Source organism: Malus domestica, chromosome 01 (assembly GCF_042453785.1).
Source record: "Malus domestica chromosome 01, GDT2T_hap1".
NCBI classification, from domain to species: domain Eukaryota; kingdom Viridiplantae; phylum Streptophyta; class Magnoliopsida; order Rosales; family Rosaceae; genus Malus; species Malus domestica.
In genome coordinates, this window is record NC_091661.1 from 13788806 (window position 1) to 13807206 (window position 18401).

An 18401-nucleotide genomic window follows, 5' to 3' on the forward strand; every position below is an offset into this window, starting at 1 on the left:
TTGGCTGCGGATCGCCGCCAACTCCGTCGTGTAAATTTATCTTACATTGCCGGTCCCAAGCCCGGATAAAGGATGAGGGGGAGGGCGTCAGGTAGTCGACAGCCGGCACTCCATGATCACGTCGAATCCTTATGAAAATGAATCCAGAACGAAATCGCGCTAAAGCTAGGGCGTCACCTGTAAGTGGCGCGCTGTGTGGCCCGAGCACAGTGATAAGTGAGCAAGGGTCGCTGTATCTCCATCGGCACCCGGATGCAGTGTTAAATGAGCAAGGGGGCTATAGAAACTTCTTTTCGAACGACTCCACTCAAAGTTGTTTGGGAGCATATGCTCCTATCAACTTTACACGGGACACACAAAAGAAGTACTTTGATCCTATTAGACGGGGAAGGGTGAAGAAGCTAGGACAGAAGGGTAGAGTTCAAGAGAGCAAAATGCGTTTAGGAACGTGGAATATAGGAACCTTGACGGGAAAATCTATGGAAGTAGTAGAAGTTATGGTGAGGAGAAGGATAAATATTATGTGCCTACAAGAAACTAAGTGGGTTGGGCGTAAGGCAAATGATCTAGAAAACTCAGGGTTTAAACTATGGTATTCGGGCACAAATAGAACGAGAAACGGTGTTGGCATCATCGTGGACAAGACCTTGACACAAGATGTTGTAGATGTCAAGAGGGTAGGAGATAGAATCATGGCAATCAAGATTGTAATAGGACAAGAACTTATCAATGTGATTAGTGCGTACGCACCTCAAGTAGGGTTGGATACGAGTTCGAAGGAGAAATTTTGGGAAGACCTTGGAGACTTGGTGCAAGGAATTGCTCAGACGGAGAAGTTATTTATAGGAGGAGATTTAAATGGACATGTGGGCAGGGAGACAGGCAACTATGGAGGTTTTCATGGTGGCCATGGTTTTGGGGAGAGAAACGAGGATGGGGAAGCTATCTTGGATTTTGCAATGGCATATGATCTCTTCTTAGCCAACACCTTCTTTAAGAAGCGGGAAGAACATGTGATCACCTACAAGAGTGGGTCGTCAAAAACACAAATAGATTTTCTTCTAATGAGGAAAAGGGATCGTATAACTTGTAAGGATTGCAAAGTTATACCAGGAGAGAGCGTGGCTAATCAACATCGCTTGTTGGTGATGAATGTACATATCAAAAGAGTGAGAAAAAAGAACAAGACTTGGAAGTGCCCAAGGACTAGATGGTGGAATCTAAAAGAAGAAAAACAAGCCATTTTCAAAGAGAAAATAACCACCCAGTGTGTGTGGGATAGAGAGGGGGAAGCTAACCAAATGTGGGATTCCATGGCTAGTTGTATCCGAAAAGTAGCAAAAGATGTATTAGGAGAGTCCAAGGGCTTTGCCCCACACCAAAAGGAATCTTGGTGGTGGAATGAGGAGGTACAAACAAAGGTGAAGGCTAAGAAGGAATGTTGTAAAGCCTTATACAAGGATAGGACCGATGAAAATGGTGAAAGGTATAGAAAAGCGAAGCAAGAGGCGAAGAAAGCTGTGAGAGAAGCTAAGTTAGCGGCTTATGACGATATGTATAAACGACTAGATACCAAAGAAGGAGAGTTGGATATCTATAAACTAGCTAGAGCAAGGGAAAAGAAGACAAGGGACCTAAACCAAGTGAGGTGCATCAAGGATGAGGATGGAAAGGTTCTTGCTACAGAAAACGCGGTTAAAGACAGATGGAAAGGTTATTTTCATAATCTTTTCAATGAAGGACATGAAAGGAGTGCTTCTTTAGGGGAGTTGAGTAACTCAGAAGAGTGTAGAAACTACTCTTTTTATCGTAGAATCCGGAAGGAAGAAGTGGTTGTAGCTTTGAAGAAGATGAAGCATAGAAAAGCAGTAGGCCCAGACGATATACCAATCGAAGTGTGGAAAGTTTTGGGAGAGACAGGTATAACATGGCTCACTGACCTTTTCAATAGGATTTTGAAAACGAAGAAGATGCCAAATGAGTGGCGAACGAGCACTTTGGTGCCTATCTACAAGAATAAGGGCGATGTACAAAATTGCATGAACTATAGGGGTATTAAGCTAATGAGTCATACAATGAAGCTCTGGGAGAGAGTCATTGAGCATAGATTGAGGCAAGAGACACGGGTTTTGGACAACCAATTCGGGTTCATGCCAGGGCGCTCAACCATGGAGGCAATCTATCTCTTACGAAGATTGATGGAAAGATATAGAGATGGGAAAAAGGATTTACACATGGTCTTTATAGATTTGGAAAAAGCGTATGATAGGGTCCCAAGAGACATTCTTTGGAGGATTTTAGAGAAGAAAGGAGTACGAGTAGCATATATCCAAGCTATACAGGATATGTATGAAGAAGCAAAGACTGCCGTAAGAACTCATGAAGGACAAACCGAAAGCTTTCCCATAACTGTAGGATTACATCAAGGCTCATCCTTAAGTCCTTACCTTTTTGCGTTGGTAATGGATGAGTTAACAGGACATATTCAAGATGATATTCCTTGGTGTATGCTTTTCGCAGACGATATAGTGTTGATAGATGAAACTCAAGAAGGGGTAAATGCAAAGCTTAACCTTTGGAGAGAAGTGTTGGAATCTAAAGGTCTTCGCCTAAGCCGATCAAAGACAGAATATATGGAGTGCAAGTTCAGTGCAAATGGAGGCCAAAACGAGTTAGGGGTGAGGATCGGAGATCAAGAAATACCAAAGAGCGACCGTTTTCGTTACCTAGGATCTATCTTGCAAAAGAACGGAGAATTAGATGGAGATCTCAACCATAGAATACAAGCTGGATGGATGAAGTGGAAGAGTGCATCCGACGTGTTGTGTGACCGCCGTATGCCACTGAAGCTCAAGGAAAAATTTTATAGGACGGCAATAAGGCCGACGATGCTGTATGGCACAGAATGTTGGGCGGTGAAGCATCAACACGTACACAAAATGGGTGTAGCGGAGATGAGGATGCTTCGTTGGATGTGTGGGCACACGAGAAAGGATAAGATTAGGAATGAGGATATCCGGGGTAAAGTAGGAGTAGCCGAAATTGAAGGAAAGATGAGAGAAAATCGGTTACGGTGGTTTGGACATGTGCAAAGAAGGCCTACTGACGTTCCGATTAGAAGATGCGACTATGGGACAGAGGTTCAGGGCCGAAGGGGTAGAGGAAGATCCAGGAAAACTTTGAGAGAGACCTTAAGAAAAGACTTAGAGTACTTGGATCTAACGGAGGACATGACACAGGACAGAATACAATGGCGTTCTAAGATTCATATAGCCGATCCCACTCAGTGACTTGGATTTTCCAAGTCTCCAACCGAGAAGTTGTCCTCGCTCGGGAAATTAAGGGAACACTACCTCAACCTACATGCTCCACTCACAAAGCTCCAACATACAAGCTTCAACAAAAGATAATTCAAAGAACTTAGCGAAGAAGGCTTTGGTGATTTAACACAATACGTTGAAATGAAGGAAAGCTTATTTATTGATATCCCCGATAAATTACAAATATGTACATATACTTGAGTCAAAATAAACAAACAAGAGGGAGCCTTCACAAAGGTTGCTTAGGAGAAGTCTCGGCAGTCGGTAGAGCCCCAGAAAGAGAAGGCACCGGAGGGGGATCATTCGGAGCCTCAGTACTGGACAGAACCCTAGAAGGAGGAGGCATCAGAGGTTGATCATTTGGAGCTTCATTACGCGGTACAGCCCCAGAAGACGAAGGCAATAAATGCCTTTGGAACAAACCCACAAATCTCTGATGATAAAGTAAAACCTGACCATCAGATTCCTTCATCTGGTCAAGCTTCCTCTTCATGTTTGTAGCATAGTCATGTGCGAGCCGGTGCAACTGTTTATTCTCATGCTTGAGCCCTCTAATCTCCTGTTTGAGACTCATCACTTCAGCCGCCAATGATTCAACTTGGCGGGTTCGAGCAAATAGGCGTTGGGCCATATTATACACAGAACCTGCACACTGAACACTAAGAGCCAGAGAATCCTTAACAGCCAACTCATCAGACCGTTTGGAAAGTAGTCTGTTATCTTTGGGAGTGAGAAGGTTCCTGGCCACTACCGCAGCGGTCATATCATTCTTCATCACGGAATCCCCAACGGTAAGAGGACCAGTAGGGGAGACGAAGGATGGACGCCATATGTTGTCTGGAGAAGGCGGGGCTACCTCTTCAACAAGGTTCAAGTCAAAACGACGGTCGGAGGGGCCAGACATTTTCAAAGGTGTAGAAGAGAGAAGAGGTCAGACAAATCAAGATCTTAGAAGTGCAAGAATGGAGCTTCTACTGGTGGATATTCAAGTGTGCTTTGGAACTTAATGTCAGCCTCTATAAAAATCTGCACTCGACGAAGCTTCAGAAATCGAAGAGGCGTTTGCTTTCTCAAAAGCTGGGCTGCTCAGAGACCACGATGGTGGATCTCAGAAATCGAAGAGGCGTTTGCTTTCTCAAAAGCTGGGCTGCTCAAAGACCACGAAGGCCGATCTCAGAAATCGAAGAGGTTTGCTTTCTCAAAAGCTGGGTTGCTCAAAGACCACGAGGGCCGATCTCAGAAATCGAAGAGGTTTGCTTTCTCAAAAGCTGGGCTGTTCAGAGACCACGAGGGTCGATCTCAGAAATCGAAGAGGCACCTACTTTTCCAGCCTTGTCAGCACCTGTCACACGCACACTCAGCTTTGCGGAAATTATGGGCATTCTGTCGAAGATTTCTGGCGAAGTAGAAAGCACATGAATCGTACTGTTCAATCACCCACTTCCCACACGCAACAGTAGCTCATGGGTACCACATATAACTTTGCCAAAGTTCTCTGACAAAGTTGAGACTACTTTTCCAGCCTTGTCAGCACCTGTCACACGCACACTCAGCTTTGCGGAAATTATGGGCATTCTGTCGAAGATTTCTGGCGAAGTAGAAAGCACATGAATCGTACTGTTCAATCACCCACTTCCCACACGCAACAGTAGCTCATGGGTACCACATATAACTTTGCCAAAGTTCTCTGACAAAGTCAAGACACGTGAAGCTTGCAACTCTCACTACATCGCTCTGACCAAGAAGGGTAAAAGAATAGCAAAGAAACAACACTAACAAAGTTTAGACACATAAATTTTGACGGCCTAGCTACCATATTATTACCCACAAGGGTAAAGGAACAGTACCACTGCTGGATAATTGGAAAGTTCCGGTGTGTCAACCTCTGTGCTTCATGGCAAGGTAGACTAGCAAACATGCCCAACCTTTACTCACATTCGAGAAAACACTCACAACAAGATTGCTTGCCCCAAAATTGAAGAGGCATCGCCCTCCGAATCTCGAGAGCCAGACTTCCAACATGATTACTTTCTCAAAAATCGAAGAGAGGGTAAAGGAACAGTACCACTGCTGGATAATTTGAAAGTCCCTGTGTGTCATCCTCTGTGCTTCGTGGCAAGGTAGACTAGCAAACATGCCCAACCTTTACTCACATTCGAGAAAACACCCCCAACAAGATTGCTTGCTCCAAAATCGAAGAGGCACCGCCCTCCGAATCTCGAGAGCCAGACTCCTAACATGATTACTTTCTCAAAAATCGAAGAGAGGGTAAAGGAACAGTACCACTACTAGATAATTGGAAAGTCCATGTGTGTCAACCTCTGTGCTTCGTGGCAAGGTAGACTAGCAAACATGCCCAATCTTTACTCATATTCGAGAAAACACTCCCAACTCCCAACATGATTACTTTCTCAAAAATCGAAGACACCGCTCTCCGAATCTCGAGAGCCAGACCCCCAGCATGATTGCTTTCTAAAAAATCGAAGAGGCATCGTTCTCCGAATCTCGAGAGCCAGATCCCCGACAGGATTGCTTGTTCGAAAACCGAAGAGGCACCACTTTCCCAACTTCAAGAGCCGGATCTCCTTGGATAAAGCTTGTCTGTAATCTTCACACGCAACATCAGCTTTCCAGATACCACAGACCACTTTTTCAAAGTGCTCTGACAGAGTTAAAACTTGTGAAGCTGGCAGCTCCCACTACCGTGCTATGACCAAGCAGGGTAAAGGAATAGCATTATTACTTGATGTTAGGGAGACTCCTATATATGTCGACCTTCATCCCCAACGGACAGGCAGACCTGCAAAAATGCTCAACCCTTCCTCTTATCTGAGAGGGCACTCCCAACGAAGCCTTTCGAAATATTCAGCTTTCTTTCCCCCCGATAATACCTCTGTAAACAAGCTATACTAGAGCAAGAATATCTCATATCATCAGGGTTAAAAGCAAGAGTATCCCATATCATGCTTTTTCCCTGTCTTTTCCTTTGGCCTTGTTTTTACCTGCAAGACAAGGAGAAAGAGAGCAATCAGTCAGCACTTGGAATCAAGCTTCCAGCCAGGAACTGACTGCCTGGAACCCCTTACCCTGGCATTGCTCTCGAGTACTCATCTTCAACATCTTATGCTTCCAGGGAAGATACCGCATTTGCCTGAGGAACATATAGAGCAAGTGAGAAGGATACAAGGAAGCATGTGGAGACAAGCGTAACAGCACACGTGCCGATACATCCACTACTCTGTCAAAAGCAAAAGTATCCCATATCAGCAGGGTCGAACGTACTCTAGATTTGATGGACTTGTTTTGACCCTCAAATTCTTCAGTCGGCCTTATACTTTGGAGGAAACCAGAAAACCCTCCAGCCCAGTTCAAGAATAAGCCTGTGGAAAGTTACTTCTTCAAAAGCAAAAGTATCCCATATCATCTATTCTCATTTTTCTTCTCTTTATCCTTCATGCTGCCTGCAAGATAGGGAGAATGTGAACAATCAGCCGGAGCTCTGATTGCTTACCTTGTCTGTTACCTCTTTCAGCAGATCCCCTAGCTCGGCGACTTGGGGGACTCCTACTACATGGTTTGTATCGCGCTTGACCAAGCCTGAAACTACAAGTAAGCTTCAAGTGACATTGATACATTACCTTGTGCATCTCCACCAGTTACAGATACCACCCCTGGATGGAGGAAGAGTACTTCCAGAGAAGATTCCACATCTACCTATGAGACAGATAAGGAAAGTCAAGCCGATACCACACTCCGGGACTTAGAAGTTTCGTGGTTACGAGATCATTCTCCCACAATATTTCCTAATGTCATTTGTACTAAATCATTCACTTGTACTCCTTAAAGGAAAGCTTGAACCTATGTACTTGTGTAAACCCTTCACAATTAATGAGAACTCCTCTATTCCGTGGACGTAGCCAATCTGGGTGAATCACGTACATCTTGTGTTTGCTTTCCTATCTCTATCCATTTATATACTTATCCACATTAATGACCGGAGCAATCTAGCGAAGATCACAAAAAGTGACCGTTTTCGCTACCTAGGATCTATCTTGCAAGAGAACGGAGAATTAGATGGAGATCTCAACCATAGAATACAAGCTGGATGGATGAAGTGTAAGAGTGTATCCGGCGTGTTGTGTGATCGTCGTAGGCCACTGAAGCTCAAGGGAAAATTTTATAGGACGGCAATAAGGCCAACGATGTTGTATGGCACAGAATGTTGGGCGGTGAAGCATCAACACGTACACAAAATGGGTGTAGCGGAGATGAGGATGCTTCGTGGGATGTATGGGCACACGAGAAAGGATAAGATTGGGAATGAGGATATCCAAGGTAAAGTAGGAGTAGCCAAAATTGAAGGAAATATGAGAGAAAATCGGTTCCGGTGGTTTGGACATGTGCAAAGAAGGCCTACTGACGCTCCGGTTCGAAAATGTGACTACGGGACAGAAGTTCAGGGCCGAAGGGGTAGAGGAAGACCTAGGAAAACTTTGGAAGAGACCCTAAGAAAAGACTTGATTACTTGGATCTAACGGAGGACATGACACAAAACCGAGCGCAATGGCGTTCTAGGATTCATATAGCCGACCCCACTTAGTGGGAAAAGGCTTTGTTGTTGTTGTTGTTGTGGCTGCGGATCGCCGCCGCTAGCACTACCGCCAACCACAGCAACTAGCTTGCAGCCCGCCGCGTGGAGCACACATGGGAACAACGTCGTCTGATGCCTACCACATGATAGTAGCCCTTTGGGCTTTGCTACTCACACATGACAACCCAGGCCCTCGGCTTGGTAGGGTACTCACTGGCATGCAACCCCAGCCCAACCTGAGAATTATGGATATTATTTTTTGATATTATTTCTCGAATGATTAATTAAATGAATGGAATTGTATTTATGCATGTGACCAATTCAATTAATTTATTTCTAGGTATGACTAATGGGGAAGTTAGTTGTTTGGCTGATAGTGCTACCACACACACCATCTTGTGTGAGCGACACTATTTTACTAACTTCGTACCTAAGAATGCACTTTTGACAACCCTCCCAAGCTCATCCAACTTGATTGAAGGATACGGAAATGCCCGTATAATGTTGTCTAATGGTACTGTCTTAACTATTAAAAAGGCTTCTATTCTCCACGTTCCGGAAGAACGTTGTTGAGTTTTAGAGATATTAGAGATAATCAATATCATGTTGAAACCATTGAAGAGAATGGTTCTGAACTTCTTTGTATCACTTCTTACGAGTATGGCCAGAAGCATATTCATAAGAAGCTGGAACGTCTCCCGAGTAGGTTGTACATCACAACCATTCGAGACATAGAGACCCACCATGTGGCCGGCCTTGAGCCTAGGTTCCAGAGCACCTTATTGCTTTGGCATGACCGTATGGGACATCCCGAACGTGATATGATGCACTGTATCCTCAGTTCATCATATGAGCATCATTTACCTCCCTATGTTGGATTCCCACTATGCAAAGCTTGTTCTTGGGAGAAGTTGAATTCTTAATCCTCAATTACAAAGATTATTCACACCCCTCATCAGTTTCTCTTATTTGAAAGTTATGTCTAACTTAAGGGGAGTATCCTGAAGTATAATCACTTAATCTTTATGTACTCTTTTTCCTACGATTAGTAGCATTTTTCCCACTGGGTTTTTGCTACCTAACGAGGTTTTGATGAGACACCTATCCTAGGATGATCATACTCCGTTAAGTTCACTACTTTCGTCCTGTATGACGTTTATTTTAGACATTATGGATACTTCTCACTTTTTTCCTTAGTCTATGGGTTCATTTGCCTTAAGGTTTTACTATAGCGAGGTTTTGTGAGTTTTATTACCAATGCATACTTTCTTTAAATTTGAGACTAACATTTTCCTGTTGTGTCAACAATTTCATCAACTATTATACCTTATCTGCTGAAGACTTGATGCGATGTTTTGTTTAAGTATTCTACCCTATCTGACTCAACTGGGCCTCATGAAAAATACTTGGGGGACTTAGCCCATTATTTATGTACTGAGGAACGAGCCCTTATTCTATAAAAGTGACTCCCTCACTTTCATTAGAGAGCACCCATTATTCATGTACTGAGGAGCGAACCCTTATTTTATAAAAGAGACTCCCTCACCTTCATTGGAGAGCATCGCAGCCAGCTGAGCAACCGCCTCGCCGCGAGCATCACTCCTAATTCATGTACTGAGAAGCGAGCTCTTATTTTATAAAAGGGACTCTCTCACCATCATTAGAGAGCATCGCCGCCTGCTGAGCAACCGCCTCGCTGCGAGCATCAACTCTAGCCCATCATTTTTTGTATTGAGGAGCGATCCCTTATTCTATAAAGGGGACTCTCTTACCTTCAACGCCACAAGCCGAGCCAACCAAGACAACATAAGCAACAAGCAGAGCAGCCTCGCAACATGTGCTATTTCTAATTGAGCATCATTTCAGATTGAGCACCGCCTCATATCGAATATCAGTCCTAGACGACATCTAGTTACTTCGGCCTACACATGGACTTAATTTCAAATCTCCAGCCAAAAGACTCTCTTGACTGAAGACTTGGGGGACTATTGTTTGTACCATACTTAGGGCCTCCATATTTAGACATCGTATAAATACTCGAGGGACTCAAATGTAATTATGTAATAAATGAAGGGGCAAATATGTAATAAGTGAGGAGCCCTTATTCTATAAAAGGATCCCTCACTTTCCTCATTAAGGAAGGCCAATTCTTAGGCCATGGGAAGAGCTCTCTCACCCTCAGAAGCTCTAACCCTCTCATCCTCTCACAAATAGAGAAATACAATATCAGTGTGGACATAGCCCAAACATTGGGGTGAACCACGATACATCTTGTGTTCTTTACATTTCTTGCAGATTCACGGTCAGATTTACGTTGTTCCAAGATCTTCGGTTTTGTGCATCAACAACCTCCCTATGTTGGATTCCCACCATGCAAAGCTTGCTTTTTGGATAAGTTGAATTCTTAACCCTTAATTACAAAGATTATTCACACCCCTCATCAGTTTCTCTTATTTGAAAGTTATGTCTAACTCAGGGGGAGTATCCTGAAGCATACTCACTTGATCTTTATGTACTCTTTTTCCTACGATTAGTAGCATTTTTCTCATTGGGTTTTTGCTACCTAACGAAGTTTTGATGAGACACCTATCCTAGGATGATCATACTCTGTTGAGTTCACTACTTTCGTCCTGTATGACGTTTATTTTAGACATTATTGATACTTCTCACTTTTCTCCTTAGTCTATGGGTTCATCTGCCTTAGGTTTTACTATAGCGAGGTTTTGTGAGTTTTATTACCAATGCAAACTTTCTTTAAATTTGAGACTCACATTTTCCCGTTGTGTCAACGATTTCATCAACTATTCTACCTTATCTATTGAAGATTTGATGCGATGTTTTGTTTAAGTATTTACACACTCAAGGTGAGTGTTGCAGTTATATTTAGAATAAGAATGTGATTTTGTAAATCTTAGTGTATATAGGGATATATTGAAATATTCTCTTTAATAGATATTATCCTATTATGGTAAGAATTTAACCTATCTTATTAATATAAATAAATGCATAATAAAATGACAACACACCTCACACCTAAATATCTCTCTTTTCTCTCTTGTTGCAACCGGCCTCCCCCTCTCTCTTAGTTAATTAGGCGTACAACAATACGGTCAAATTTTGATTATTTTTTCAGATTTTCAACCTAGGCCAAAAGGGAACAATGGGCGACGACGAGAAGGTGAAGAGCGAGGCTCTGCAGATAATCGAACGACACCAGAACTTGCCGAGTCTCGTCGTCTTCGATCTCGACTACACCCTCTGGCCCTTCTTCTGCGAGTGCTTCTACTACGACGACACACCGTATCTTTACCCGCAAGCCTCGGGAATATTGTATGCGCTCAAGGACAAGGGAATATCCATGGCTGTTGCTTCGAGATCTCCAACTTCTGACGTTGCCAAATCTTTCCTCCAAAGACTGGGTATCCACTTGTTGTTTCTTACCCAGGTTGGTTGATGATTTTCTTGTTTTATTTTCCAATCTGTAATTCGCAATTCTTTAATTGAAATTAAAAGTAAAAGACCTAATAGTTATGAAAATCCAATCGATCGAATCTATCGAGTGGTAAGTAGAATTGTATTTTCATAACTATTTGTGATTAGTTCTTGGTTATCATGTGTTTGTAATTATGCAGGAGATTTTCTCCAGTTGGACTCACAAAACACAGCATTTCCAAAGAATTCATGCAACCACTGGGGTACCCTTTACTGAGATGCTTTTCTTTGACGACGAGGATAGAAATATTCAAACGGTAATCCATCTACTATTTATATCCGTTTTGGAAGATTTTCCCAATAAGACTGCATTGAATTGAAAAACATAGATATTAAAATGGATTTCGGGTTTGGATTTGAACTGATTAGATTCAATGAGTCATTCAAAGCTCGTGTGTTTGATCAATTACATGGTGTTTACAGGTTTCAAAAATGGGTGTGACAAGCGTTTTAGTTGGTAATGGGGTGAACCTTGGAGCTTTGAGGCAGGGTTTGTCCGAATTTGCTCGAAAGTCAGCTTCATCTAGCAGGAGCTAGTAGGGATCGTTTCCCCCCGTCTCAGGACTGCAATGCGTAGTTTCGCATTTGGTTGTTCTGGTGCCAATTCATGCGATGAGATTGATGTATTGTTGCTCGGAAATGAAGTTCATGCATGCTTGTGAACTACTCAAATGTAACTATCATTCATTTAGTGACCTAGATACATTGTATTGATCAACCTGTCATTGGCTAAATTGTACCACATTCTTGTACTACTTAGAAAGAAATGATCATTTATGTTAGTAAATTTGAAACATGCGGTGTGTACTGTCCATTTCCTTTAGATTTTAGGACAGTTGATATTGTTTCGATGTAGCTCCTAAACCTTTTGAGTTTGACTAAAGGCGAACCATTGTTCTGATGAACCGATTTCAATTTTTCTTGTCGAAAACGAGTTTGCAAAGAGAAACTTAATAAATTGCAGAAACATTGGCTGATGCACATAAGCAAAAGAAAATTACATGCTTAAGGGATAAGTCAAATTTGTGGAAACTTGTTCTAGTTAGAAATAAAATACTTATACACGCGTGGGTCGTCATACACAAGCTAAAAAATTCCATGCTATGACTAAACTGCATGATATTCTGAAACATATACTAGCTAATGGTTGAGGTCTCTAAATGGAGATCTTTGATCAGAAATGGCTTCAGATATCTTGACGATGATAGGCGTACGCACATTCTCTTGTTCTGGATCAACAAGTTCATCATTCCATTTCAAATCCATTCCTGAACCTTTGTCGTCAAAAGAGAGCATTATCCTTTCCAACATTCCTATCAGTTGTTTATCTTTAGTGGAGAACTCCCCGATCTTATCACCCAGCCCTCCTATAAACCGCAATAAATTTTCCTTTTCCGATGACAACTGAATGACATCTTCAAGTAAATTTCTTCTTTTATTCTTGAGCTCCTCAACCAAGGGATCCGAGTTTATTAGCTTTGTCTTCATTTGATTAGTCAGTCTCTTCACTTCCTGCTCTTTTGTTTCCAACTGAGCTTCAACCTCCAATGCTTGCTGTTTTGACTTGCACAAGGATTTTTGTTGTGATTCGAGTTTCCGCTGTATATTACAGATTTCCTCCTCAAGTTCCACGGCCATCAATTTCTTTTCTTCAATTTCAAGTGCAGCCATAACCTCAGCAGCAGTGATTTTCTCCCAAGCTTCATAAATCATATCAATTTCTGCCTGTTTCTCGGCTAGCTGTGAAGAGAAAGAAGCTAATGAGCAGTTAAACTTGTGTTCCAAGGACTCCACAAGCTGGAGAAGAACATTCAGTCTCTGGTATTTCTCTTCGACATGCTGGATGAGTTTCTCTTTCTCATACTCAAATGTTCTCTCTGCATCAGTTTGTGCCATCACGAGACCTGCGAATTCCCTTCTCAATGATTCCTGCTCTAGCCAGTGGACCTCTTTCTCAAGTTGCTCAAAGTTCTTGTCCTTCGCTCTTGTGAATTGGAGAAAGATTGAATTCTGTGACTCAAAGGACATCGATGCCTCTGTCTTTACTGACTCAGCATTGTCAAGCTTCTGCTCCAGTAACACGATCTTCTCCTGGAGGTTATCTATTATTTTGTCTTTCTCTTCAAAAATAGAAAGAAGACCCTTTTTTTGTTGCTTTATGGTTTCCTCGACTTCTACCTGTGCAAGAAGAGAAGCTTCCAACTCTTTACGCATTCCTACACTTGCTTCAAGATCACTTCTTAAGCGCTCTGCAATCGATTTCCACATTTGCAATTCGAATTCAATTTCATTTTCTTCAAATATTTTTTCATCCAACACAACATTTGCTCTCTCTAAGGCATCATTAACTTCTCTAAGCTCTCTTTCAACTTCTTTCTGTATAGGAAGCTTCTGGTTATCAATGAGATCCATAACTTCAATTCTACTTGATAAAGATGCTGCCTTTTCATGCTCTTCTTCAGTACCTACCCGTGCTATAATAAGACCATCATTCTTCATCTCCAGCTGTTGCATCAACACAGAAATCTTTTCTTCGTTCTCTTTATCATGCCTATCCATTTCAGACTTCTCATTTGCAATCTTCAACTGTGCCTCAGAAATTCCAAGTTTTAAAACCAATAACATGACGGAAAGCTCCTCATTTTCCAACTTTAGCTGCATACTTAGAAAATGACTGGATTCCAACTCCATCTCGAGCTCTTTTATCGTTGCATCTTTACTCTCTAGCTCATTCATATAGTTGTGCACATCACTCGTCATCTTTTCTAGTTGAGAGTTGCATACAACTCTGTTGGGCCAATTTTCTGTGCGGTCCCTGTGCATCTGCTCCACTTCCATCCTAAGCTCTTCTAATGCTGCACCTTTACTCTTTAACTCAGATTTATGGTTGTTCAGGTCTGCCGTCATACTTTCCAGTTGAGAGCTCCATTCAGCTTCTTTAGCCCTATGATTGGCAACAGATTCTCTGTGCATCTGCTCCAAACTTTTGAGCTTGTTTCGTAGCTTTGCCAGAGAAGGTGAACCTGGTGCTGATTGGATTTGGGCTTCCTGGAGTTCTTTGAGCGAAGCTCGCAACTCCTGATTTTCTTGTTCCAGCTTCCTTGTTTGATATCCCATTTCTTTATGAAGTGCCTCTTTGGTGCTTAGAGACTGTCTTAGTGATGCAATTTGTTTGTCCCTCTGAGCAGTCAAGCATTCCAGCTGCAATTTGGTATGCTCACGATCAATAAAGACGTTCTCAAAGCGTGTTTGGAATTCAGAAACTTGAACCTCCAGATACTTTCTCCGGCTTTCTTCATGAGCCAGGGCTTGGTTGCACCTCTGCAGCCGGTTTTGAAGATCATCTAAAATTTGGGTTTTAGAATCAAAACTTGTCTGCAATTGACAAATCTCATCGAGCAATGAAGACTTCTCCGTCTCCCATTCCTTCTTACTAGCCTTGAACTGTTCACGTAGCTTGTTGTGTGCTTCTTCCAGATGTCTGAACTGCTCCGTCTTCCATTTTAGTTTATCTTGAACTTTCTGACTTTCCTCCTCTAGTTTGAGTATCACCTCATTTCTTTCTCTCAGCTCTTTGGGTGCATTTGCTTTCTTTTCTGCTTCCGACCATTTCCTCTGTGAGACTGATAGACTGCCTTTGAGGTCTTTAATCTCATCTTTATATGCACAAACTGTTTGCTCTTGATCCATTTTCTTTTCATTTGCCTCATCTAAAGCCAATGCCAACGCTCTGTTCGTATCTTCCAATTTTCTGAACTTCTCATGACAATCAACTCGAAGTTTATCGTTTGCAGCCCTGAGATGTTGAACTATGGACTCTTTCTCTTTCAAAGTGCATTTAAGATCTTCACACATCTGCTGTGCCACCGAGATTTTCTCTGCCTTCTCGTTTAGTTCTTGAGTCTGTTGCTCGATTTTGGAACTTGCCTGCTGGAATTTAGTGAGCTGCTCATTGTGTGCTTTCCTCAAGCTTTCGTATAGTTCTGCTTTGCTTTTATATTCTGCCCTGAGCTTCTCAAGCTCAGCTTTAACTTCGTCCAACTCTTCGTAAACCTTATCCATATTTTTTCCCCCTTCAGTTTAACAAAAAGGACCTGTTTGCAAACAGAACAAAACTTCAATATCCAACATATCACAAATTCTTATCACATGAACTAAGAAAAATATAACACAAGACAACATGAACCGAAAACAATGCAGCTGAAGTGTTACACTGGAAATGGCATATCATGTTTCGACGGCTCAAGAACACAAAAAACCTCTTTCTTTCTGCCCTTTTTCTTTCCTTACAAGATGAACCATACTTATAAGAAATGTCAAGAATGTAGCACGATTAGATGACAACTTGAAATTTTGCAGGTAGTTTGGCCAAACACTTGTTTTTTCAGTTAAAATTTGTGGCTAAATGTGTGTGGACACTCAAATTTATTCACTTCTAGAAAACATTTCAGCCAAGAGTCAATACATTCTAACAGAAAATAATGAGGACTCCAAGGAATCCGAAAATGTTCCGAACCAACATATGAGTACATGTATATCAAATGAATAGAGAAACAAAATGATATGAATAGATAAGAACATCCCCATAAAATCTGAATGTGGAATTGCATGCTTTGTTCCATTGTTTGTTTGGTGAGAAAAAGTGAGAAGCACGAAGACACTAAGAGCTTGAATCTAAACCCAACAAAGAACAACAGGGCAAAATCAAGAACTCAATTTTTCTTCTTCTTTTTCTGGGCATTCTTAGCAACCAAATGTTGTTCGAGACCCCGCACCGGAGATTTGACAGAACAAATTCTATAGAAATCAACTTGGAAATTAAGAATTTGACTTTACCCAAACCCAGAAATCACAAGGAAGAAAAAACAAAATGGAACAAATAGTGAAGGAAAATTGCTTAAATCTAGCATAACACAACCAATGACTCAGTGTTTGGTCTCCAAGAAAATACGGGAAATGAAAATGTTTCCTAGTTAGCCTGGTTTTATATCCAAAACCGAGAATTCTATCAATTTCCTGAAATTTTCTCACTAACCAAACAAGATTTGAGAAAAACAAAGAGAACCCAGAAAGTGCTGTGGTTTTATATCAATTACCTGGCTGCGAGATCACAGATTCGACATTCGAGTAGGACTTTACGCAAGTGCTGTGGGTTTTCGATTTGTGGTTGTTTCACTTCTTTGTGCCGAGGAAAATGAGAGGAAAGGCAAACGGGAGGAAAACTCAGAAAAGATAGAGAGAGAAGTAGCCGTTAGGATTCGAGTGGAAATTGAAAAGGTTTTGTACGACCCTACACTAACGGCGTTATAGTGTTGGCTACTAACGGCGTTAGTGCTTTAAACTGTGTTGGAAGTTTAGGACAGGATGGGAATCGTGAAATACTAGCCGTTGGAATTTGGGATTGGATTTGTGTTGGGCTTTTCAATCCCAATTCCTAAGAAATTCGTTTAGGGTTTGCAACATCTACAGAAACAAAAAGGGGTCGATAATGGATGAAACCTACAACACAAATCCTAGCTTTAACCAAGATTTGATTAGGCCTCAGGAATCTCTAATGAACTTTTGACATTTGGTAAAGGAATAATTTAGAAGGGTTCAACCAGATGTTTGCTTGAATGAAAATAGAAATCTAAAATCCATATGAATGAGTCGCAAAGATTTTGTTAAGCCTGAATTAACAAATTGCGTACCAGGTCAAACTTTGGTTGAGCTCGGAATTATGAGTTCAACATGTCCAAACTTAGAGATCTTGGCCTTTGGTTAAAACCATTGGCCAAGATTGAAACATAAATCGACGGTATCACTTTCACCCCATTTTATCACAATATCCGCGAAACTCTCTTTAATGCTTTCTCCATATCATGTAGCCTTCATTTGACCCAAAGAAGTGATTCCCCTTCATCTTACCTTGAAAATCCTTTGTGGCTTTTTTTCTTTTCACCTTGGAGTTTTACCATATGGTAAATTTGAGAGAGTTTTACCATAAGGTTTCTTCCTAAAATGGGTTGTGCGAGTGGAGGAAACAAATGAAATGTTGATGAAAATAAAGAAGAATGCACTCCGAATTTGAAGGAGAAGTTACAATTTCGGAAGGAGTGGAGTTTTTTTCTCAAATGAAAATAAAAAACGAAATGGTTGTACAAAATTGAGTCAAATTGATACCTTTTGTTTTGAAAAAAAAAAACTGTCTTTTTTATTTCTAAACTGCATCTATATTATTTTTCGTTTGGCATTGTAAATTACGTTTTAGCTAACAAACAAAAAAAAAAAACAACAACTAACAAGATTTCATAATGCTCTACAACAACCATTGTTTAAAGAAAATTAACCGATAACATGAGCTACCACATTGGCCTCACGACATTGTCAGCGACATGAAAACTCACGAAAACATAGAGACATAGCCTTAATCGCCTTTGAGAAACCCAGGGTTAAGTTAACCCAAAGAATTTCCCTATCAATTGGTTGTTCGATAACTGTCAATAGTAGGTGGTGTCATCCATATGAATGGTACATTTCATTCATGTGCACTTTTGGCGTTGAAAGAGGGTCCATTTTGACGATTTCAATTTGTAGGACGGTAGCAACTAGCAAGTCATCCATTTGCCATTTTTGTGCCACACAACACAAGTTATGATAAGATCCTTGTCACCACAACCACATGCTCAAAAACACTAGATACACCACATTCTACTGCCTCTTTGTAATTACACTATTATATCCAAAGCTCAAACCTTGAAAGCTTTGCTTGCACACACCAATACTTGGCTTCACAAAAAAAATTGTTAGGAATTCATCCTTTAAATATTTCGTGGCTAGCTAACGGAACTTTTCATGTTATAGATCGTGTACATATCATTATTTTAAAAAATGAATATAAAATGAGATCATGTAGTCATCAAGCTATATAAGAATAGATGATAAGAATGAGTAACCTTTAGTAATTTCCTAGCTGGCTCACAGAACTTTTCATGTTATAGATTGTGTAAATATCATCA

The 18401-nt window shown here is 41.3% G+C and overlaps 2 protein-coding genes across 2 annotated transcripts; one reads left to right on the plus strand and one right to left on the minus strand.

The window, feature by feature from the left end:
* The first annotated feature begins 10894 nt into the window (after positions 1-10894).
* Positions 10895-12197, plus strand: LOC103422920 (uncharacterized). Its single transcript, XM_008360981.4, has 3 exons — positions 10895-11356; positions 11544-11660; positions 11827-12197. Exons 1-3 carry the CDS (start codon positions 11072-11074, stop codon positions 11938-11940), a joined length of 516 nt encoding a protein of 171 aa, XP_008359203.2. The 5' UTR covers positions 10895-11071; the 3' UTR covers positions 11941-12197.
* Positions 12198-12425: 228 nt separating this feature from the next.
* LOC103422921 (uncharacterized protein At4g38062-like) lies at positions 12426-16641 on the minus strand. Its single transcript, XM_008360982.4, has 2 exons — positions 16500-16641; positions 12426-15497 (listed from the first exon to the last, which is right to left on the minus strand). Exon 2 carries the CDS (start codon positions 15463-15465, stop codon positions 12544-12546), a length of 2922 nt encoding a protein of 973 aa, XP_008359204.2. The 5' UTR covers positions 15466-15497; positions 16500-16641; the 3' UTR covers positions 12426-12543.
* Positions 16642-18401: the final 1760 nt, after the last annotated feature.

Excerpts from the sequence above, each read along its gene's own strand:
- LOC103422920 (XM_008360981.4), top strand. The coding sequence starts at position 11,072 with ATGGGCGACGACGAGAAGGTGAAGAGCGAGGCTCTGCAGATAATCGAA. Across the intron at positions 11,357-11,543 it reads ACTTGTTGTTTCTTACCCAG|GAGATTTTCTCCAGTTGGAC; the intron begins GTTGGTTGATGA and ends GTAATTATGCAG. Across the intron at positions 11,661-11,826 it reads AGGATAGAAATATTCAAACG|GTTTCAAAAATGGGTGTGAC; the intron begins GTAATCCATCTA and ends TGGTGTTTACAG.
- LOC103422921 (XM_008360982.4), bottom strand. The coding sequence starts at position 15,465 with ATGGATAAGGTTTACGAAGAGTTGGACGAAGTTAAAGCTGAGCTTGAG.